General features: G+C 38.2%; 1 protein-coding gene across 3 annotated transcripts in view; it reads left to right on the plus strand.

Annotated features, from left to right (window-relative positions):
* The window catches only part of LOC105498675 (aldehyde dehydrogenase 1 family member A1), a 179813-nt gene that overhangs the window by 111132 nt on the left and 48477 nt on the right, over positions 1–20204 (plus strand). For 2 of the 3 annotated variants that reach the window (XM_011770934.3, XM_011770935.3), the window contains exon 2: positions 9749–9828. The exons of the other annotated variant lie outside the window; for it this stretch is intronic. In XM_011770934.3, the coding sequence (XP_011769236.1) occupies positions 9763–9828 (66 nt within the window). In that variant the 5' untranslated portion in view covers positions 9749–9762. The remainder of the gene's footprint in view (positions 1–9748; positions 9829–20204) is intronic. 3 annotated transcript variants of the gene reach the window in all.

Below are 20204 nucleotides of genomic sequence, written 5' to 3' on the forward strand. Positions count from 1 at the left end.
TCCCAAAGTGCTGGGATTACAGGCATGAGCCACCACGCCTGGCCAGAAATAAAAAAATTATAATCAGTAAAACAGAAGATAGGCAAGAAGAAGAGTATGGGGCAGAAACTGCTAGTTACCTCTGCAATAGTCATTCTCCCCATTTTTAATAAAACAAGCACTGAATTCTTTTTTATATGTATACTTTAAGTTCTGGGATGCATGTGTAGAATGTGCAGGTTTGTTATATAGGTATACACATGCCATGGTGGTTTGCTGCACCCATTAATCCATAATCTACATTAGGTATTTCTCCTAATGCTATCCCTCCCCTAGCCCCCCTACCCCCTAATAGCCCCTAATGTGTGATGTTCCCCCTCCCTGTGTCCATGTGTTCTCATTGTTCATCTCCCACTTATGAGTGAGAACATGCGGTGTCTGGTTTTCTGTTCCTGTGTTAGTGTGCTGAGAATGATGGTTTCCAGCTTCATCCCTGTCCCTGCAAAGGACATGAACTCATCCTTTTTTATGGATGCATAGTATTCCATGGTGTATATGTGCCACATTTTCTTTATCTAATCTATCATTGATGGGCATTTGGATTGGTTCCAAGTCTTTGCTATTGTGAATAGTGCTGCAATAAACATATGTATGAATATGTCCTTATAGTAGAATGATTTATAATCCTTTGGGTATATACTCAGTAATGAGATTGCTGGGTCAAATGATATTTCTGGTTCTAGATCCTTGAGGAATCGCCACACTGTCTTCCACAATGGTTGAACTAATTTACACTCCCACCAACAGTGTAAAAGCGTTCCTGTTTCTCCACATCCTCTCCAGCATCTGTTGTTTCCTGACTTTTTAATGATCCCCGTTCTAACTGGCATGAGATGGTATCTCATTGTGGTTTTGATTTGCATTCCTCTAATGACCAGTGATGATGAGCTTTCTTTCATATGTTTCTTGGCCACATAAATGTCTTCTTTGGAGAAGTGTCTGTTCATATTCTTCGCCCACTTTTTGATGGGGTTGTTCTTGTAAATTTAAGTTCTTTGTAAATTCTGGATATTAGCCCTTACAAGCACTGATTTTTAACCATGAACCAGGCTACCTAGAGAAAGTTTACAATCTTTATTTACCCTTATGGGTAGGTATTAGGATACGAGAATAAGCTAAGGTCAATGAGCTCCAAGCTTCAGGGAAACCTCCTCAAAATGTAGATGAACCCCTAGACCTTTGTCACTTTCCTCTGAATCCTGGAATTTAAATGTAATAGTTGGAGTTCTAGCAGTCTTCTCTTATCAGGAGGTAAAGAGCCATACCATAGGGATGTTAGAGCAGTGAACTGGAAGCAGCTTCTGTCTTTCCATTCTGACACCATGGCAGCCATAGACAACCTACTTACAATCTGTTTATGTGAGAGAAGAATCCATTTCCATCTTGAATATTTATTTTGGGTTTTCCATCAGAGGCAGCCAAATTTAATCCTAACTGATCTAAAGACAAAAAGAAAGCACAAATTTATATCTATTACAATAGATATAAAGAAAGGAGTAAATATATACACATTAAATGCATATTAAACATAAACATTACATAAAGACAGATTGGATTAAAACAGTCCAGCTATATGCTCTTTAAAATCTAAATCTAAAATATAAGGACACTGGGAAGTTGAAAGTGTTAATTTGTTTCATTAAATAAGATTAATATTTTAACAGAAAAAAAAAAAGTTAAGAAACTGCCAAAGCCTGAAGTTTGGTTGGTGTTGTTTTGTTCTAATCAGAGACAGGAAGTTCAAGAAAAAGATTATGTTTGCAAAAATGATAATGAGTTCCTTTAGTGGTCTTAAAATATAAAATAAAGGACTAGGTAGTAATCTAAGTGAAAGTAGACTAGAATAAATAACAGAGATAGATCGAGGTCTATGTTGGAGTGCAGTCATTCTCAAACTTGACCATGAATCAGAATCACCTGGAGGGTTTGTTCCACCACAAATTGCTGGGCCCCACCCCAGAGTTTCTGATTCAGTAGGTCTAAGATGGGGTCAGACACTGCATTTCTAAAAGGTTTCCAGTGGATGTAGATGTTGCTCCAACTTTGGAAACCTTTACTACTCAGCTTCATGGTTCCACTATGAGGAAATGGAACCCAGAGCTGCCTCAATGGTTCTGACAGCTGACCACACATTAGAATTACCTAAGGCACTTTAAACACACCTGGGCTCAAACTGTTCTTACAGAATCAGAATCTTTTATTTTTTGTTTGTTTTGAATTCCCCAGGTGATTTTAATGGGTAGCAGACAGGCTAAAACTATTCTGCAAGTCTTCTGACAGTTGAAGAAGTTAAAATCTGGGGTTTTAAATGTTTCTAATTTGTACAGCATTGCACAGTCCACATAAAACAAATATGCAGGCTCTGAGGTTTGCAAACCCAGCTACATGATGAGGTGTGGCATTTAGCTTAGATATCTGACAAGCAGTTGAAATGTAAAGCCAGGGCCTGGAAGATAAATTTGGATTGTGGTTATAGATCTGGATATGTATGTATAACTCTAAAATGTGAAAACAAATTCAAGCAAGCAAATGCAAACCAAAAGTTTTGTATTCTCCAAATACAATAATTACTTTAAAAAGCAATAGCTTTCAGAGAAATCATTACTTACTGCATAATACTTTTACAGTGTAATAAATATTTATAATGCAACCAAAACTGGAAGGGTTTTAAGACATATCTCTTTCTCCCTCTCTCACCATATAACATATTTGCTCCTTCTTTGCCTTCTGCCATGAGTAAAACCTTTCCGAGACTTCAACAGAAGCAGAGCAGATGCTGGTGCCATGCTTGTACAGCCTGCAGAATTGTCAGCCAAATAAACCTCTTTAAAAAAAGTGTATTTAGTTTATCTAGCTTCAGGTATTTCTTTATAGCAACATAAAATGGATTAACATCAAAAATTGGTACCAAGGAGTGAGGTATTTCTATAAAGATACTTACAAATGTGAGCAGCTTTGGAACTGGGTAACAGGAGGAAATTCGAAGAATTTGTTGAGGAGGGGGTACTCAGAAGAGGACAGAAAGACAAGAGAAAGTTTGGAACTTCTTGGAAACTGGTTAAGTGATTGTGACCAAAATGGTGATAGAAATAGGGACAGTGAAGACCAAGCTGATGAGGTCTCAGACGGAAATAAGGAATTTATTGGAAACTGGAGCAAAGGTTACCTTTGTTATGCCCTAGCAAAGAACCTGGCTGCATTGTGTCCATGCCCTAGGGATTTATAGAAGTTTAAACTTAAGTGTAATGACTTAGAATCTGGCAGGAAACATTTCTAAGCAGCAAAGCACTTAAGATGTGGCATGGCTGCTTCTAACAACGTGTGATCAGATTTGGGAGCAAAGGAAAAACTTAAAGTCTTAACTTAAAATTAAAAGCAAAGCAGAGTGTAAAAATTCAGAAAATTTTCAGCCTGCACATGTGGTAGAGAAGGAAAGAGCATTTTCGGGAGACGAATCCACCAAATGGAGGAACAACCACTTGCTAGAAAGATTTGCTTAACTAAAAGGGAGCCAGGTGCTGATATTCAAGACAATGAGAGAAAGGCCTCAAAGCCATTTCAAAGCCCTCCCGTCACTGACCCAGAGGCTTAGGAAGGAAGAGTGGTTCTCGGGGTCAGATTCAGAGCCCTGCTGCCCTGCACAGCCTTGGGACATTGCTCCCCATACCAGGTCTCTGGCTCTAGCCTTAGCTCAAAAGGCCATAGACGCTGCTCTGGCCACTGCTTCAGAGGATGAAAGTCATAAGGCTTGGCAGCTTCCATGTCATGTGCAGTCTGCAGGTATTCAGACTGGTGCCCAGGCAGGAACCTGCTGCAGGGGCAGAGTGCCACAGAGGACTTCTACTAGAGCAGTGCTAAGTGGAAGTGTGAGGCTAGAGCCCCAAACACAGAGTCCTCACCAAGGCATTGCCTAGTGGAGCTGTGGGAATGGGGCCACTGCCCTCCAGGCCCAGACTGGGAGCGCCACCGGCAGCCTGTACTCTGAGCCTGGAAATGCTGCAGGCATTCACCTCCAGCCCTTGCGAACAGCCATGTGGGTTGTGCTCAGCAAAGCCACAGGGACAGGACTACCAGAGGCCTCAGGACCACATTCCTCACACCAGAATGCAGAACATGGAGTCAAGGATTAAGTTGGAGCTTTAAGGTTTAATGACTACCCTGATGGATTTTGAACTTGTGTGGGTCCTGTTGCCCCTTTCTTTTGGCCAATTTCTCCCTTTTGGAATGGGAATGTTTACCAAGTGCCTGCACTATCATTGTATATTGGAAGTAAATAACTTGTTTTTTATTTTATAGACTCACAGGTAAAAGGAGTTTGCCTTGAGTCTCAGATGAGACTTGAGACTTTGAACTTTTGAGTTGATGCTGGAACAAGCTAGGATTTTGGAGGACTATTGGAAAAGAATGATGTATTTTGCCATGTGAGAAGAACATCAGATTTGGGGGACCTGGGGCAAAGTAACATAGTTTGGATGTTTTTCCTCTACAAATCTTATGTTGAAACGTGACCTCCAGTGCTGAAGGTGGGACCCAGTGGGAGGTGTTTGTGTCATGCAGATGGATCCCTCGTGAATGACTTGGTGCCCTCCCCATGGTAATAAATTTATAGGATAGCTGGTTATGTAAGAGCCTGACAGTTTCCCCCTCTCTCTTGCTCCGTGTCTCTCATGTGACATATATGCTCCCCCTTTGCTTTCTGCCATGAGTAAAAGCTTCCTGAGGCTTCACCAGGAGCTGAACAGATGCTGGTGCCATGCTTGTACAGCCCATAGAAACATGAGCCAAATAAACGTCTTTCCCATCTTTACTCTGTGTGTGTGTGTGTGTGTGTCTGTGTGTGTGTGTATACATATAAAATATATAAAACACCTGATGAGTTTTTCATTGTAAGGTACAGATAGAAAGCTTACCTTTATTTAAATGAGAATATTTAGATAGTAACAATAAACCTGAATGACACGAAGAATGACTGGCGCATGGTCAATGACAACATATACATTTTGACATCTATGAACTTGAACTTTTATTGATTAGTGCACTAGTTTCCAATGGCTGCTTTAACAATTATAAACTTGATGGTATAAAACAACACTTTTAGAAGGCAGAGATCTGAAATCAGTTTCACTGGCCAATATCAAAGGAGTGGATATGTCAGGCTCGCTCCAGAGATTCTAGGAAAGAATTCATTGTCTTCTGTTTTCCAGTTTATAGAGCTTTATTCTTTAATTCTTTGTCTTCTGGTCCCCTTCAACAGCTTCAGAGTCAGCAGCAAAGCATCTTACTTCAAATATTGATTCATTGCCAGGGCAGGAGTGGTAAGAAAAGTTATTTATATGAAAACTAAACTGAATACATTACAAACAATATCATCAAATTTCTAAACACATGGTTGGATAATCTGCATAAGAATTGTTAAAAAAAAAAAAGAGAAAAAATTGTAGAAATCTCAAAGTAGTCTACATTTTGTTTGACTCATTGATGTCTTTCATGTCTTTCTTTCTACACATTAAGGAAACAAACTGGAAACTGTAGACAAAACACTATGAGCACTATTTATGCAAGATTATTTCAAATTCCAAGCAGCAAATCCAGTTCCAAGAAATGGCCTCAACCCATAAGGTTTAGCAAAAACCTATTTAAACTCAAATAATTATCTTACAGAGGCTTTAATGTACTGTTTCTTTTAGTGACCTTACTAATCAGTTAGTGTCCTGGTTAGACCAGATAAGAGGGTCGTCTATCCTATCTCAATAACACAAGCCAAAGAGAAGAACAATGAAAGGATATGTAAGGAGCAGGAGAAATCAGAGGTGAAGAAATTTTTCTAATTGGAGAAGAATGGCATGTGAACAGGAATTAGCCAACAAATACGTATGTTTGTATACTTGAATTCTACCTTCCACTTCCATTTTTTAACATCAACTTGCCAACTAAGTACAGACTCTCTCACTACGTACAAGATCCACTTTTCCCAAATTATTAAAGCTCAAATAAGCATAAGAGCAATGTGGTATCTGATAAAAATGTAGTAATCAAAAGCATAGGGATAGATTTCTTGCTAGGTTTACCAACAGGCAGACACATGCAGACATGCTAAGGCAACAGAGAATAGTTAGAGGAGTGGTCATGTAACTGGAGTAGGAGAGGTTCACCTTCAATGAATGGTTCCAGGATCTTGAAATCAGGAAATATGAAAAGAAGCTGTCTTAGTTGATTGAGGCTGCTATAACAAAAATGGCATAGACTGAGTGGCATATAAGCAACGGGCATTGATTTCTTACAGTTCTGGAAGCTTGAAGTCTGAAATTAAGGTGCCAACATAGTTGAGTTCTGGTGAGAGCTCTCTTCTGGGTTACAGACTGCCAATGTCTCATTGCATCCTCACATGGCAGAAAAAGCAAGAGATCTCTCTGGAGTCCCTTTTATGAAAGCACTGATCCCATTCATGAGGGTCCTACCCTCATAACCTCATTACCTCCTAATATGGTTTGGCTCTGTGTCCCCACCCAAATCTCACCTTGAATTGTAGTTCCCATAATCCCCACATGTCATGGGAGGGATCCAGTGAGAGGTAATTTAATCATGGAGGGGGTTACCCTCATCCTGTTCTCGTGATAATAAATGAATTCTCATGAGATCTGATGGTTTGATACGGGGGGGTTCCCCCTTTTGCTGAGCACTTCTCCTTGCTGCCACCATGTGAAGAAGGATGTGTTTGCTTCCCCTTCCACCATGATTGTAAGTTTCCTAAGGCCTTCGCAGCCATGCTGAACTGTGAGTCAATTAAACCTCTTTCCTTTATAAGTTACCTAGTCTCAGGTATGTCTTTATTAGTAGCATGGGAATGGACTAATACACCTCCCAAAGGCTCCATCTCATACCATCACATTGGGGGTTAGGATTTCAACATGTGCATTGTGACTGAACAGAAAACATTCAGTCCATTGCAGAAGCTATTTTTAATTCATCATATGACTTTTTTCAACATTTTTTTTTAAGTACTGGGTGGCAGATTAGGTTCCTTTTATCTTTTCAGGAACTAAGGATTGGACGGAGTTCTGGAGATGTTTGTTGTAAAATGAAAGAGTAGTTTCAAGAATGGTTGAAGTCATAATCTATATGTTTCTTGGTATCATGAAAGCTTTCACAAATGGCTGGAGAAGTCAAATTCAAGAGATGAATAAACTTTCCTCTTACGTTTCTTGCTTCTCTCTCTGTATGTGCGTGCATGACTGTGTGTGTGTGTGTGATTTAGTTTGTTCATAAGGAGGAAAAAGAAGATTAAACATCCTTTTCGATCACTCTCAAGTTAAAGGACCAGCTCCTCCTCTGCTGCATAGTCCTGGCATACCATAAAATTGTACAATCCTGGGTCCAGTCCTAAAATGTGCAACCTTGGTCCCTAGGTTCTCACAAAAGCCATTATTTCCTCTGTAAGCGATAGTAGTCTGATGAAATCTTTTCCTTATATGCAGCCATTCCCAGAACTATGCTGTTCTACAAAATAAGCTCTCAGGGCAGGATAATGCTTACCTCAAAAATAGAGGTCTCAGGCCCTGTGGTTTCTAGGCAGAAAAGATCTGCCTAAGTGAAGTTAGGGCTGAAGAATTATGGATGCGTAAATGATACTTAGTAAATATTTGCTGAAATTAAATGGGCAGGTGTGGTAACCTGTCTCCAAAGCAACTCCTTTTGCCTACATTCAGGAATGCCTGGTATAAAGGGACTGTTCTTACATAATCATCCAATAAAATACAATTGAGAATGATCATATAAGAAGTGAGATGACAAGCCAACTATGTTATGAAGCCTTAAGCTTTCATCGCCTGGACATCAAATAAACCAGTATTTGAATCCACAAACAACTGTGACTGGGAGAAGAAAGCAGCAAAACACAGCTGTTTGGGCATGGCCAGAGCGCCACGCTCAAGTTATGTAACAGCTGTTGTGTAATTGTGCATTTAACTGAAAACACATTTTTGAGAGAGAAAACAATTAGACTTTCCAAAAAGAAAGAAATAGAAAGAGAAATGTTGAAAGAACACAGAAGTTTCTATCTGGTCTTCAAGCATGAGACACGGGGGAGTCAAAGGCATTGGGAATGATATTGCCTTAGAATCTAGGGAGTTGGCCCATGCACCAAATCTGGCCTGCCTCCCATCTTTTTAAATAAAGTTCTACAGGAAAACAACTACACCCATTAATTTACCTATCATCTAGAGTTTCTTTTAAGCAGAGTCAAGTAAATTATATCAGAAACCATCCAGCCCAGAGGCTGAAAATATTTACAGAAAAAGTTTGCAAACCCTTGTCTTAGATGAATACAAAGTTATGTTTAAATGCCTGTAAGGGTGACTATTCACTGAGAAAACCAAAGCAGTTGATGCTTGAACCCATGTAGGAGTTCTCTTGTGGAGAAGAGGGCAGAAATAATAAACAGAAATAAGAGCCCAGGTTTGGAAGTCAGACTGGCCTGAAATGAAATTCTGGTTCTGCACTAATAGATCTGTGAGCATAACTAAGCTACTCACCCTCTCTATGTCTCTAAAATGGGGATATGAAATGAGGGTAGAAACGGAAACAAGTGTTGCATGTGATTTGGGTAAACAATTCAGAAATTGTTAGTTTCCCTATGTAAGTCCCATATTCAGGGGAATTGGCAAGTTTCACTAGGAAAAAAAAATTGGTTAATTCCTCATAATCAGAGCATCCAAAGTATTTTATCTTGTTCCTATTGTAACGTTTGCTAGAGCTACAATACAATAAAGTACTGTACTTAAAATGGGAGTAACGCTGTTTAAAAAATTGTCCTTCAGCTAAACATTAATTTAAGAACTTGAATTGTTTGGAAGCCCTGCTTAAATTTAGTCTTTGTACACTGCCTCTTGATAAATACAGACAACTTCCAAAACCAGGATTACTTTCATTTTAAATGAGTTTTAATAGATGATATTGCCATATTTCTAACTGTGATTGTGTGTGACAGTGTGTTCCGAATTCCCTAAAAGTCCTGCTGGCTTTTCTGTTCGCATATAGAAAATAAAGATAATTTAGGGCTTCTGAGATCACAGTAGGTCGACTTACCCAGCACTGAAAATACACGTGACTGTTAGGATATTTTAAAACTAACTTAGGGTAGAGTGTAGATAAAGGGCCTTTCTTCCCCAGACAGCACCCCCGATTTTCTGGGAGATGGACTGATTTCCTGAAAGCCTTGTCCTGAAGACACTTGGCCAGGGTTCTCTCCTCACCAGCTTCTACTGAGAGCAAGTGCCCTTTTAGACTCTTTTCAATCCTCAAATTCTCTGTTTCCAAGTCTGTCAGAGAACAGAAAGTTACATAGTAGCATTAAAAAGCATGAAAAGTCAAAAAAATAATAACTGGCCTTAGTGGCCAGAGCAGCTGCTGCATACACTTAATCACAGGTTTCGGCTTTGTAAATTAATTCATCTGCAAATAGTGCACTGTCTCCAGGTGCAACTTCGATGCTGGAGCACTGGTTTCTTAAGGATTTAAGTTTAAAGTCAAAGGCTTCCTGCCCTAGGTGTTACAAATAAGTAGTGTCGTTTTCTTTTTTTTGCTCTGAGTTTGTTCATCCAATCGTATCCGAGTATGCAAATAAACTTTAGCCCGTGCAGATAAAAAAGGAACAAATAAAGCCAAGTGCTCTATCAGAACCAAATTGCTGAGCCAGTCACCTGTGTTCCAGGAGCCGAATCAGAAATGTCATCCTCAGGCAAGCCAGACTTACCTGTCCTACCTACCGATTTGAAGATTCAATATACTAAGGTGAGTAAAACTTCTATTTTCTGCTTTAACTTGGGTGTGCAAAAACTACATTTATGTAAAACATTAAAGGTCAATTTAAGTAAACTTATGTAAAGAGCCCTTTGCAAATATAAAAATAAAAGGCATGCAAAATACAGGTCTCAGTTTAGTGTCCTGATCAAATATGATCTAAATCGTATCAGACTATCTTTCATAAATTTATTTCTTAAAATATTTCCAAGTGAAAGGAATTCTCTTCTGTGTGAAAGGATTCTTATACCAGGATTCAGAGGACTTTACTAAGCAGTTCTATTAACTTCACTATAGCCGGCCTGTATGATAAGATAGCAAAATACTCTCTAGAGAAGCTTACTGGAAAGAACCAAATGAGTGGGAACAATAGAAAGCAAACAAAGAGAAAGAGAGCATACTGAAATAACATAACTTTCCAGTATGTTTAATAAAATGAGTGTTAAAATAAGGGGACTTAAGTCTGATAATTGGGTTCAAAAATCTTCAGATGGACTTGCATTATTTTGCATATTGCGGGGAGGGGAGAAAAGCATTATTTCTTCGGCCAAGTTTGTTGCCATTGGAGCAGATGTGTAATTGTTAACTGATAAATACTTAGAGAAACAAGAGCAGGAGCTAGATCCAGACTTTAAAATCCGCAGCTGGGGGGAACTAGGAAATGGATCCTGCTTGAGTCGTTCTGAGAGTAACTCTGAACTTTGCGTGTTTCACACTGCTTTCCTGTCAGATCCTAGAACTCCAAAACAAACAAATGAATAAAACACAGTCTAACCAAAATTCCTTCAAGTTATCTTTACGGTGTGATGCAGAAAGTATGGTAAGAAATTAACTCCTGCAACTCAAGGGAGAGCCATTTTGCTGTCTGAATGAGCCAACAGAAAAACAAAGGGCATTCTAATTTAATGATAAAGTAAAAGTCTCCGCTGGTATACATTTATTTCCTTACTTGGAACCATGGATGGCTTTGAAATCCTAAAGTCTGTTGCATTTTCATTTTCATAAAGCACAACGAATGAGGAAGTTGCTCAGCTGATTGGCTCTTTTCCTCAGGAAAGTAGCAGCAGAGATGAGATTGTGCCTTTAACATGGTTGACCAGCAGCTATGAAGTGTATTTTAAGGTATTGTTATCACGAGGTTTTATTAAAGGGGAAAGATTTTTCCATTTAATTTGACTACAAATGGTAGCATGAAAAATGCAGTAAATCCATACCCTCAAACAATTTACATTTGGCAAAGGTATGCCCAAAAGATTGCAAGAGTCCAGTCTCCCTCATTTTCTTATTCCAAGTTTGTCAGTCACAAGAAATTTCCATTGAAAGTACGTACATTTAAAAATACACTTCATGCAGCTCAAAATTGCTGGCAATGCTTAGATTATTCTATTACTATAATTAATGGGATTTGTTTTTTTAATGATATTACCTAGGAGGATATTTTAGTAGTCTGGATGCCCCTGTCTCCCCACTCCTTTGGCTTTGCAGAAGTTTGCAAAGCCTTCCTTGTGTGTGTATTTCAAGGAAGCTCTAATGTAAATAACCTTCCTGCTGAATTAAGCTTCACTTAGTCATCATTAACTAAGCATGTAAGAAGCAGTACTAGACAAATGAGATGGTCCTCAAAATCTAACATACAAGCACAGACCTAATGATCCCCTAACACAGAGAGATGATTTTGAGATTGAAACCTATTCACTTCGAAGTCACTGTGCAACAACTCCCCTCTAGGGAAAATGACTGACCTAAGTGTCCAAAAGAAGGCAAGACTCAAAGAGCAGTCGTTTTGCTCTGTGTTTAAGAATTTTTCTGGGTAAAAATACCCCAAACAAGTCAGTGAATTTTGATTTCTCATGCATCTTCTATATAAATCTGTTCTGCTCAGATAGGATTTTATTGTTTGATTTATTGGTTATAGCATTTTCACACTTGGGAGGACACCAGTTATGTATGTAATTAAATCTAAATGGGTGAGCTTTTTCAAATGCCTTTGCATTTTTTTTACTATGTCCCAGTGAAGAATTGGATTGAATTTGCACTTGCAAGAGGAGTTAAAAAAAAAAAAATGATGGTTATTAACTATAATAAGTTCCCTGGTTACAAACCAAGTAAGCAAGGAGTTTATAGTGTGTGAGGAATTATCTTCTATTACCAGCCCCTAAAGTCTTGTGTTATTTTTCTGTCCTTTTTATTATTATTATTATTATTATTATTATTATAGCTAGAAGTATATTGGTTGTTAGGACAAGTTGGAGAGAACAGAGAGGGTTGAGTAACAAAAAAAAAAAAAAAATTACAACTACGATAGAAAAGCTACATGCTCTCAAGCTTCGGACTGCTTTCCACCCAAACAAAAGAATTTATTGATGCATATCTTTTTATGACTTTTTTCTAGTACAGTCTGATTATTTCTTTGTTGGGGTAGATTAAAGAGAGATTAGAGTTTAAGAAATGCTTTCTAAAATTATACAAAAGCTTTCGGAATTTAAAACCTCCAAAAACATCCTTATAAATTCACTAATATGAACTCATATCCCATCCTTATCCTCATTACTCCTCTTTCCAACTCTAAATTAACACCACATTTTCCATTGTATTTAGCCTTTAAATGAAGAGCTCCTTTGAAAGTTATGTGGTCATTGGGCAAGCTACATTACCTCTCTGCCTCGGTTTTCTTATGTTTAAAATGAGGACGATAAAGGCACCTATTTTCTAAGGTGGATGAAAGTATTAAATAAACTTAATGCATAAAAAGCCCTTGAAATAATGCCTGGCACATGGGAAATGATTTAACGTTAGTGATCCTAGTCCTATTTTTCTGAATCCTTTCCAGTGTTTCCAGAATTTTCTTTTTTACCCAACCTTTCCTAGACCTGTTTCCCACAAGCATTCCTCATGTCTTCTCCTAGCTTTTCTGTCACTCTTTTTCTTACAGTCATGTCCCATCTGACAAAGATTGCATCAGAGTGAAGTTCCAAGGGTTTTCCAAGATTTCAGGGATCAAAAATTTTCTCTTACAGGATTTGGTAACTTTGTTTGCCATTCTCCCTTCTCAATACTGTTGTTTTACCTTTTTTTTTCCTTTTTCTTTTTTTTAATAAAAAGGAAATAGGAAATTCAAGAAGACAAGCATTCTCAGACAGAATTCAAACCCCAAAATGTTTAACTTAATTAGTAAGCTTAACTCATTAAACCATAGTTTGTTCATGCTACAAAAGATCTTTATCGGCTAATGACATTTTACACATACATACATACATACACACACACACACACAAAATAAATAACTATGGGTAAAATTTATTGTGCTTACTCTGCCATGACTGTTTAAGTTCTTGACAATGATTTTATTTAATCCTCATAATAACCCTATGAGGAGGTTACTATTCCTGTTTCACAGTTGAGGGAACTGAGGAACAGAGCAGCTACGTGACTTACTAAAGTTACACAGCAAGTAAGTGACAAAGCTACACTGCCAGTGCTGGCAGTTTGAGCTATCACGCTAGCAAGTGACTTGTCTAAGGTCAATTCCACTACTCTGGGACACTGACTTGCCAGAATCCTCTTGTATCCTTCTTTATCCTGACTTTCGTTTGCCCATTGCTGATTACCATGGCCTTTCCAGCTGCTGTTCAGCTGCTCCCAGGCCAACAGGAGAAAGTTTGCAGCCAACTTAGAAAAAGAGAACAATAGGGAAAATTGGAAGGAAATAGGTTTTCTGCTTTGATTGAAAATGTGACGTTTGGGCTGGGAGAGGCTATGAGGCAGAGGACTTTGATGTGGATGTGAAATGTCTCTGTGAACTACATTTCTTCAACTCCTATGGAATCCATTTTTGGTTAGAGTAGGAGATTGCTTTCCTAGATTGCTGGTTTGCTTAAACCTTCTGGGTTAAAGAGATATTTTCAATGGAGAAGAGTTATGAATCATTGAATAATATGTTCCAGGCATGATTTGAAGTGCTTTTTTTCCCCCATGATTATCTCTTTAAATTCTTACAACAAACAAATTCAGCTACATGAACTTCCAAATACCTCCTTTGCCCCCTTTGCTTGTTTCTCCCTTTTGCTTTTCTTTTCTACCATATTTCCCTTCCTCTTATTTAACAAGGCCTTGAACGAGTGCCCTATGCTAGTTCTCATGATCTAAGAGAGCTAATATGGTTCATGTCTCATGGAGCTTCTATTCCTGGAAGGTGTGTGGAATAGTGTGGGGCAGAAAATAAGAATGCTTTAATCAGAAATTATGATAAGTGTTTAAAGCAAAATAACTGAAAGCTGAAAGAATATGAGGAGAAGAGCTTTTGATGAGGATTTTTTAGGACGAGAGTCTTTAAGAAAGGTGCTTTAAAGGTAAGCCTGAGGGATGTAGAGAATAAGGTGGCCAAGACTCGGGAAGAACAAAGATCTGGAGGTCATACCACATACAAAGACCCTAAGGACAAGAGTGTGTTATGCTCAAAGAACTGTCCAAAGGCTAATCTGGCTGGAGTAAAGGGAATAAGGGAGAGAATGGATGAGATGAAACTGAAATACAGGCTGGGGCCAGATTGGCTGGCAGATTTTGAGGGAAATCACTGAGAGGTGCTTAAAACAGGAAAGGACTTATGTTCAAGGCAAAGCTGATTGTGCTGTGATGCTGCTTTCACTTGGGAAATGTTTTTAACTTCCTTCTAACTGAAGCAATATTTTGTTTGCTTTGGGCTTGGAAGCAGGTGAAAAAATAGCTGATTGGCTGCAAGGTGCAGTGATAGAACAAGCTAAACCTGGCTTCAATTTCCAGCTGTTCTATGTATTTAATTATATGACCTTGGCCAAGCTTCTCATCCCCTGGAGCTTCAGTTCCTCTGTGAACTGGGAAGGAGAATGACTACCTTGGGAAGTGGCTGTGAGAATGCAGTGAGGTAATCTGTGGAACGTGGCTGGCACTTATTAACTACTTGGTCCTTTCCCTGATTCTCTTTCCCAAGATGACTCCTAGAATTATATCATTCTGTTGTCAATGTAAGTTATATTTATATTGCTTATCACAGTTCAAAACTGATTTCATATCTTTTTCTCATTTGAGGCTCATCGTTAACCACTGGGAAGAGCTAGGAAAGATGTTAGCAGAGTCCCATTTCAAAACTGAGGAGCCTGAGCTCAGAGATCTTGACTGACTTAAGGTCACATAGCTCTTAAAATGCAAAAGCAGAATAAACTGGATTCTGAATCTTTTTATCTTGGATCTGATGCTTTCTCACATGATATCCTTTTTTCCTTAAATATCAAAACCAATAGTACTAGAATCTCACTCAAGAAAACCTAATCGAGAAAGAAATCTGAAGTAAATAACACATATCCTAGGAGAAGAGGGTATTATCCCCCTTTCCCAATTAGCCCTAACAACTGCTTTCACACCTATCACTGCATTTTTATCATTCGTTCCTTACTCTGATTGAAAGAATAGATCTGGGCTGAAGTCTGAGATTCTGTATTCTTAACAGTCTTTCAGCTTTTGCTGATGCTACCAAAATGTCTGTTGACCAATAGCAAGGGTCTAAAAGTTTTAAGTGAGTGAGCCTTATAACTTCAACGCAGCAATGACCTTCCAGTAACTTCAGGAGAGAGCTTCCAGTTGCTCCCAGAAACTCACGCTCAGCCACATCAGAAACCTTCCTTTCAGAAAGTGCCAGAGCTAAGCAGAAACAGGATCATGGCCTCAAACCACTGACAAAACCAATCATTGATTTTAATGGTGGTAGATAATCATTTACTAATATTTAGAATGCAGTATCCTAGCTCATCTCTGAGGACTGCTGTCTTGGCCGGTTGTTCTGTTTTCTGGCACCTGCCTGACTGTAAGAAAACGGAATGAACAATTCTAAAGTAAAGAACACATGTCCTAAGAGAGGGTATTGTCCCCATTTCATAAGGACTCTCAGTACAACCCTTTATATAACTTTTTAACTGGGACTTTAACCTATTGAATTTGTCACTACATACTTGCCAGAATTAGGGAAACACTCTTAGAGAATATGAAAAATAACTCATTTGAAGACCAACCCAAAGTAAAGGTAATGACTCTGAAATGGCTTGGATAATCTATAGGACGATATGTTGCAAATCAGCATAAAATAAATCTCAGAAATACAGACATTAAATGGAGATATCTGAAAATAGCAATTATCTGGCTTGGGATGGTGGTGGTTGGGGTGCAGTTTGGTTTGATTTATCGTGATACTATTATAACTATAGCCAAGGGATACATTATATGTTTACCAAGTGTAAGTGACAATATAGAACCATGTTCAAAAGAATTTGAGCAAGGATTCCTTCACAAACCCTTGCTTAAAATCTAATAAATCAGAAAAGTAAATTTCTGTAATATTGGTTTTCCTGACGCTGACGTGTTTTGGGTGAGTGTGTGTGTATAGATGTATATAGCAAAAGTTTCCACAAATGTAGAAGTATTGCTTGAGAAGGATGTGAAGTGTTGCTAGTATTTGGTTTTATGATATTATCTCTACCTGATTGACTGTAATGTTTGAATTGCTAATGGAAATTTGTTCTCTGAAGAGTTTGCACAAATCTCACATCTCTGAAAACTTTGCCTGAACCCTTCCCTGCCCCAACCCAGGTCCCATTTCCACTCACTATTTCCACTGCTCTATCAATACTTTTTTAGATGTCAAAGGCATACAAATAACTACTGAATTATGCTTTATATTTGGCATTCTTTTAGAAGAAAAAGGGCTTACATGAAAGCAATTGTATTACTGGGTCTTGATACTGCTAAAAATGGGCAGAACTTTCTGTCACTTCTACATCTTAACTCTTTGAAACAGAAAGTATATGATGTACAGAAGTTGCTGACAAGTATTGTCATCTGTAGAACACAGTGATGATGTCGCTCAAAACAAATGCCATGTCATCTTTTCTCTTGCCCTGACACAATTGAAAAGGCTGAAGGGGTTTTGCAAACAACAAGAAGAAAGAGTATATACTCATGTTACTAAAGTCAGACTATAATTTAAAACAAATGAAAGGAAAATTTTATTTCTCCTATTTTTTGTTTTGGTCATTCTCTCATTTTGTTTTCATTCCTTTGACGGCAGTTAAAAATTTTCCTCCCCTTTGTTATTTCCTCCTTAATTTCCTTTTACATTCTCTAACTTTGAGTCTCAATGTTTTGCTTTCCTGCCTCGGGGTTAGGGTGCAAAGCAGTTGCCAGAGATCTAGCTTTGATTCTTTTAAATGTTTAACACTCCACCTTGTTCAGTCTCTCCTCCTCATTATTCATCCCCGATCTCATTCTCCCTGACTGCCAGCAGTCTTTTAGTACTTTGGTAGGTTCCTAAGCTGAGAAAAGGTTGACACATTTACAGCACACACCACTCTCCACAGGTTCACACCACCACCCGTGCACCCTGTGCTGTGACTCAGCTCTCAGGTTTGCAAATTCACATGGATGACATTAAATGGGGACTATCATCACCCTCCCTCTCCTCTGAAAAATCTTAAAAGAATTTCTTTGTGCATCGAAAATGTGATCTGTTAAAATCTCTCTCCCACCAAGAAAGTGTTGGCTTCCCTTACAGAGTCTAGAGCTGCTGGCCCAGTTGCTGCCCTGCCGAGATAATATTAATTTAAGGCACTCTGAGTATCTTTTGCAAGGAGTCAGGGGCCCTCCACTTTAGCCCACAGGCTCCAAAATCTCACATCAGCAGATAAGGCAAACAGGGCTTTATTTTGCCCACGAGTCAAATCTAACTTTGTCCAAGCCAGAAATATTTTGAGAAAAATGCTTATTTATTTAGAGCTGTAGCTTTATACAGGATACATTAAGACATAATAACTTTTACTCTGGAAAGGCAATTTTTTTTTGCCACAATTATGACTAATTCTTGGACACCAATTGAATCCAGGAAATGGCTACTTGTTTATCAAAGGTAAAATGATGCATTTCTTAAAATGTGGCATATCTAAAATCTAAAGTGTAAAAAGCAATGTCTGAGTTGCCTCAACATTTCTATTGATTGCTTCCCCATATAGAAAGTACTTGAAGTCCAAGAGTATGCATAGGCATTTATAATTTCCAGTCAACATTGCAAACTGAAAGTTGAAGTCTACTTTACATATATATTATTCAAAAGTAACCTAAGTCCAAAATTCATAATTGGAAATGAGTTAATAAATAATGGTTACATGGAACCCAAGAATATTTTACTTTTATAGTATCATCTCTTTTCCTCTAAGCTGGCTAAAGGCAAACAACCAATGGAAAATAAGATTGCCACCATTATAGAACATTTCAACAAGTCTAATGTAAATTTTATAGTTAATATAACAAACATTCATTAGCCTAGACTTCTCCATCTAACCATTAAATATAACTATAGGAACAGGGATTATACAAAAACATTTGGTCACACAGTTAGCTGGAAGGCAAATGCCAAATGTAAAGCTCCTATAATTAAAACAGAGAAAAAAGGTATTTGAGGTAGGTCCTATGAATAAATTATCTGTAGCTAAGGGGAAGAAAAAGGCTGGGCAATACCTGGCCTTCTAACAATCTAGGTCATCACATTACCTATGCCAAGTTCCCTTTTCATGCTGAAATGCCTCTGTTTGTGGGAGAATGGCATAATTCATAATTTGTAGACTGCACTGTTACATCACTCTCCTTCAAAACCTTGTGAGCTTATGATAGGATTATGAAATTACTCTCAAGGCTAATTTCTGGGACTCTGGTTGGTCTACTTCAAATCCATTTGGGGTACTTTAAAATCAGTATTTCTAAACATCCATTTGATCTGGTCTCTCTCCCTTTTTATACCCAGAATAGAGCCTAAACTTCTTTCTCTGGGGATCAGGATCTACCACAAATTGACTTTATTTTCAATGTCAGGCCTTATCTGTGACTTGTGTCCACTGCAACTCCATTCTGTTGGGAGCTGCTCTGTTTACTGCATTACAAACCTCCAAAGATTTGTCCCTCCCTTTACTCCTTTTTTTTTTTCCTTCTTTCCACCAATCCAGTCCCATCCTTCAAAGAAGCATTCTTCCAGCCTATGCCCCTCTACACCATTTATTGACAACACCACTGGTTTGGCCATTTTGCTCCACAGCCTTTAATTCTGTACTGGCTGCTCTTGATATGAATACATTCTCCTCTTACATTATAAGCCCCTGAGAACAGAGGCCATGGCTAATTCATCTCTCATTTTTCGACAATAACTGCCAGACCATGTCTCAAGTATTTGCTCATTATTGGACAAACACTTTTCTGATAAAACAAAAGTTACTAATCATGATTATATAAATGTCAGCACAAGTTCATACACAAGTTGGGCTCACGGTGTCCTCCTGTCTTAAAGGTTAAAACTGAATAATGCAAAACAGCGCTGGTAATTTGGGGTCCTCTACAGCTGATCTCTTCAGTTGCCTGAGGGCTGCCAGATAAACGTGTGTTATTACTTCAGGTTAATGCTCATTTACAAAACATTCACTGGCTTTAATCTGAAGTGGCAGTTTTATGTACAGCTTAGATGTAAATTTTGATCATGGCACTAGATGGTACATACCCATTGTAATAATTCTTTTACCAAAAAGTATGTAAAGTGAGTAAAATAAGCTATAATACATTGAGAGCATGTTATTGAGAACTTGAAACCACAGATTATCACAGACCTAAGGATAAGAGGACTCGGGCGAGAACTAGAAAGTCCGACCACAGGCCTAGCAAAATGTAATTGATTCTGTATGCTGTTTTATTTCATTTTTAATGAAATTAAATTGTAGAAGTATGAAATTCTGGATCTCTGCCAGAATGAGATCTGTGTTCCCTTAGTTTAGAGGTACAAAATCTAAGGCGGTAATACAATCTTTAGGCAGAGAGAAGGCAGAATTCGCAAGTGAATAAATCTGATGCAGGTTTTGAAAGACTGATTTAAAAGTCTACTGCAGGTATTGCAATATCTTTAGCTTTTTGTTTGGAATTTCATGGGCTGATATGTAGATATCTGACATTAACACAAAGCAGAATGTAAATAATTTATCAGTAGGATACTAATATGTTATATTAGAAAGAAGAAAAAGGAGGTTAAATTCAACTGGAGCAACTAGTGAAATCTTCATGAGATGACATAGTAAGCTAGATTTTGAAGTAAAAATAGAAGAAAACAGTGGAACTCTAGTCTAAAGAACAGTGTGTTTTTTGCAGTATGCTGCAAAAAAAACGGCATGGAGTTTGAGGCAGTAGAATGAGGTTGGAACAAAGGGTAAACTGAGGGAATGGTAGAGCAAAAGACTGGAAAAGCATGTTGGGACAAGATCGTTAACCACCTCCAGTGCATGTTAAGCAGTCTGACAATAGATGATCACTAAACT

The sequence above is a fragment of the Macaca nemestrina genome, chromosome 14, assembly GCF_043159975.1.
Source record: "Macaca nemestrina isolate mMacNem1 chromosome 14, mMacNem.hap1, whole genome shotgun sequence".
Taxonomy (NCBI): domain Eukaryota; kingdom Metazoa; phylum Chordata; class Mammalia; order Primates; family Cercopithecidae; genus Macaca; species Macaca nemestrina.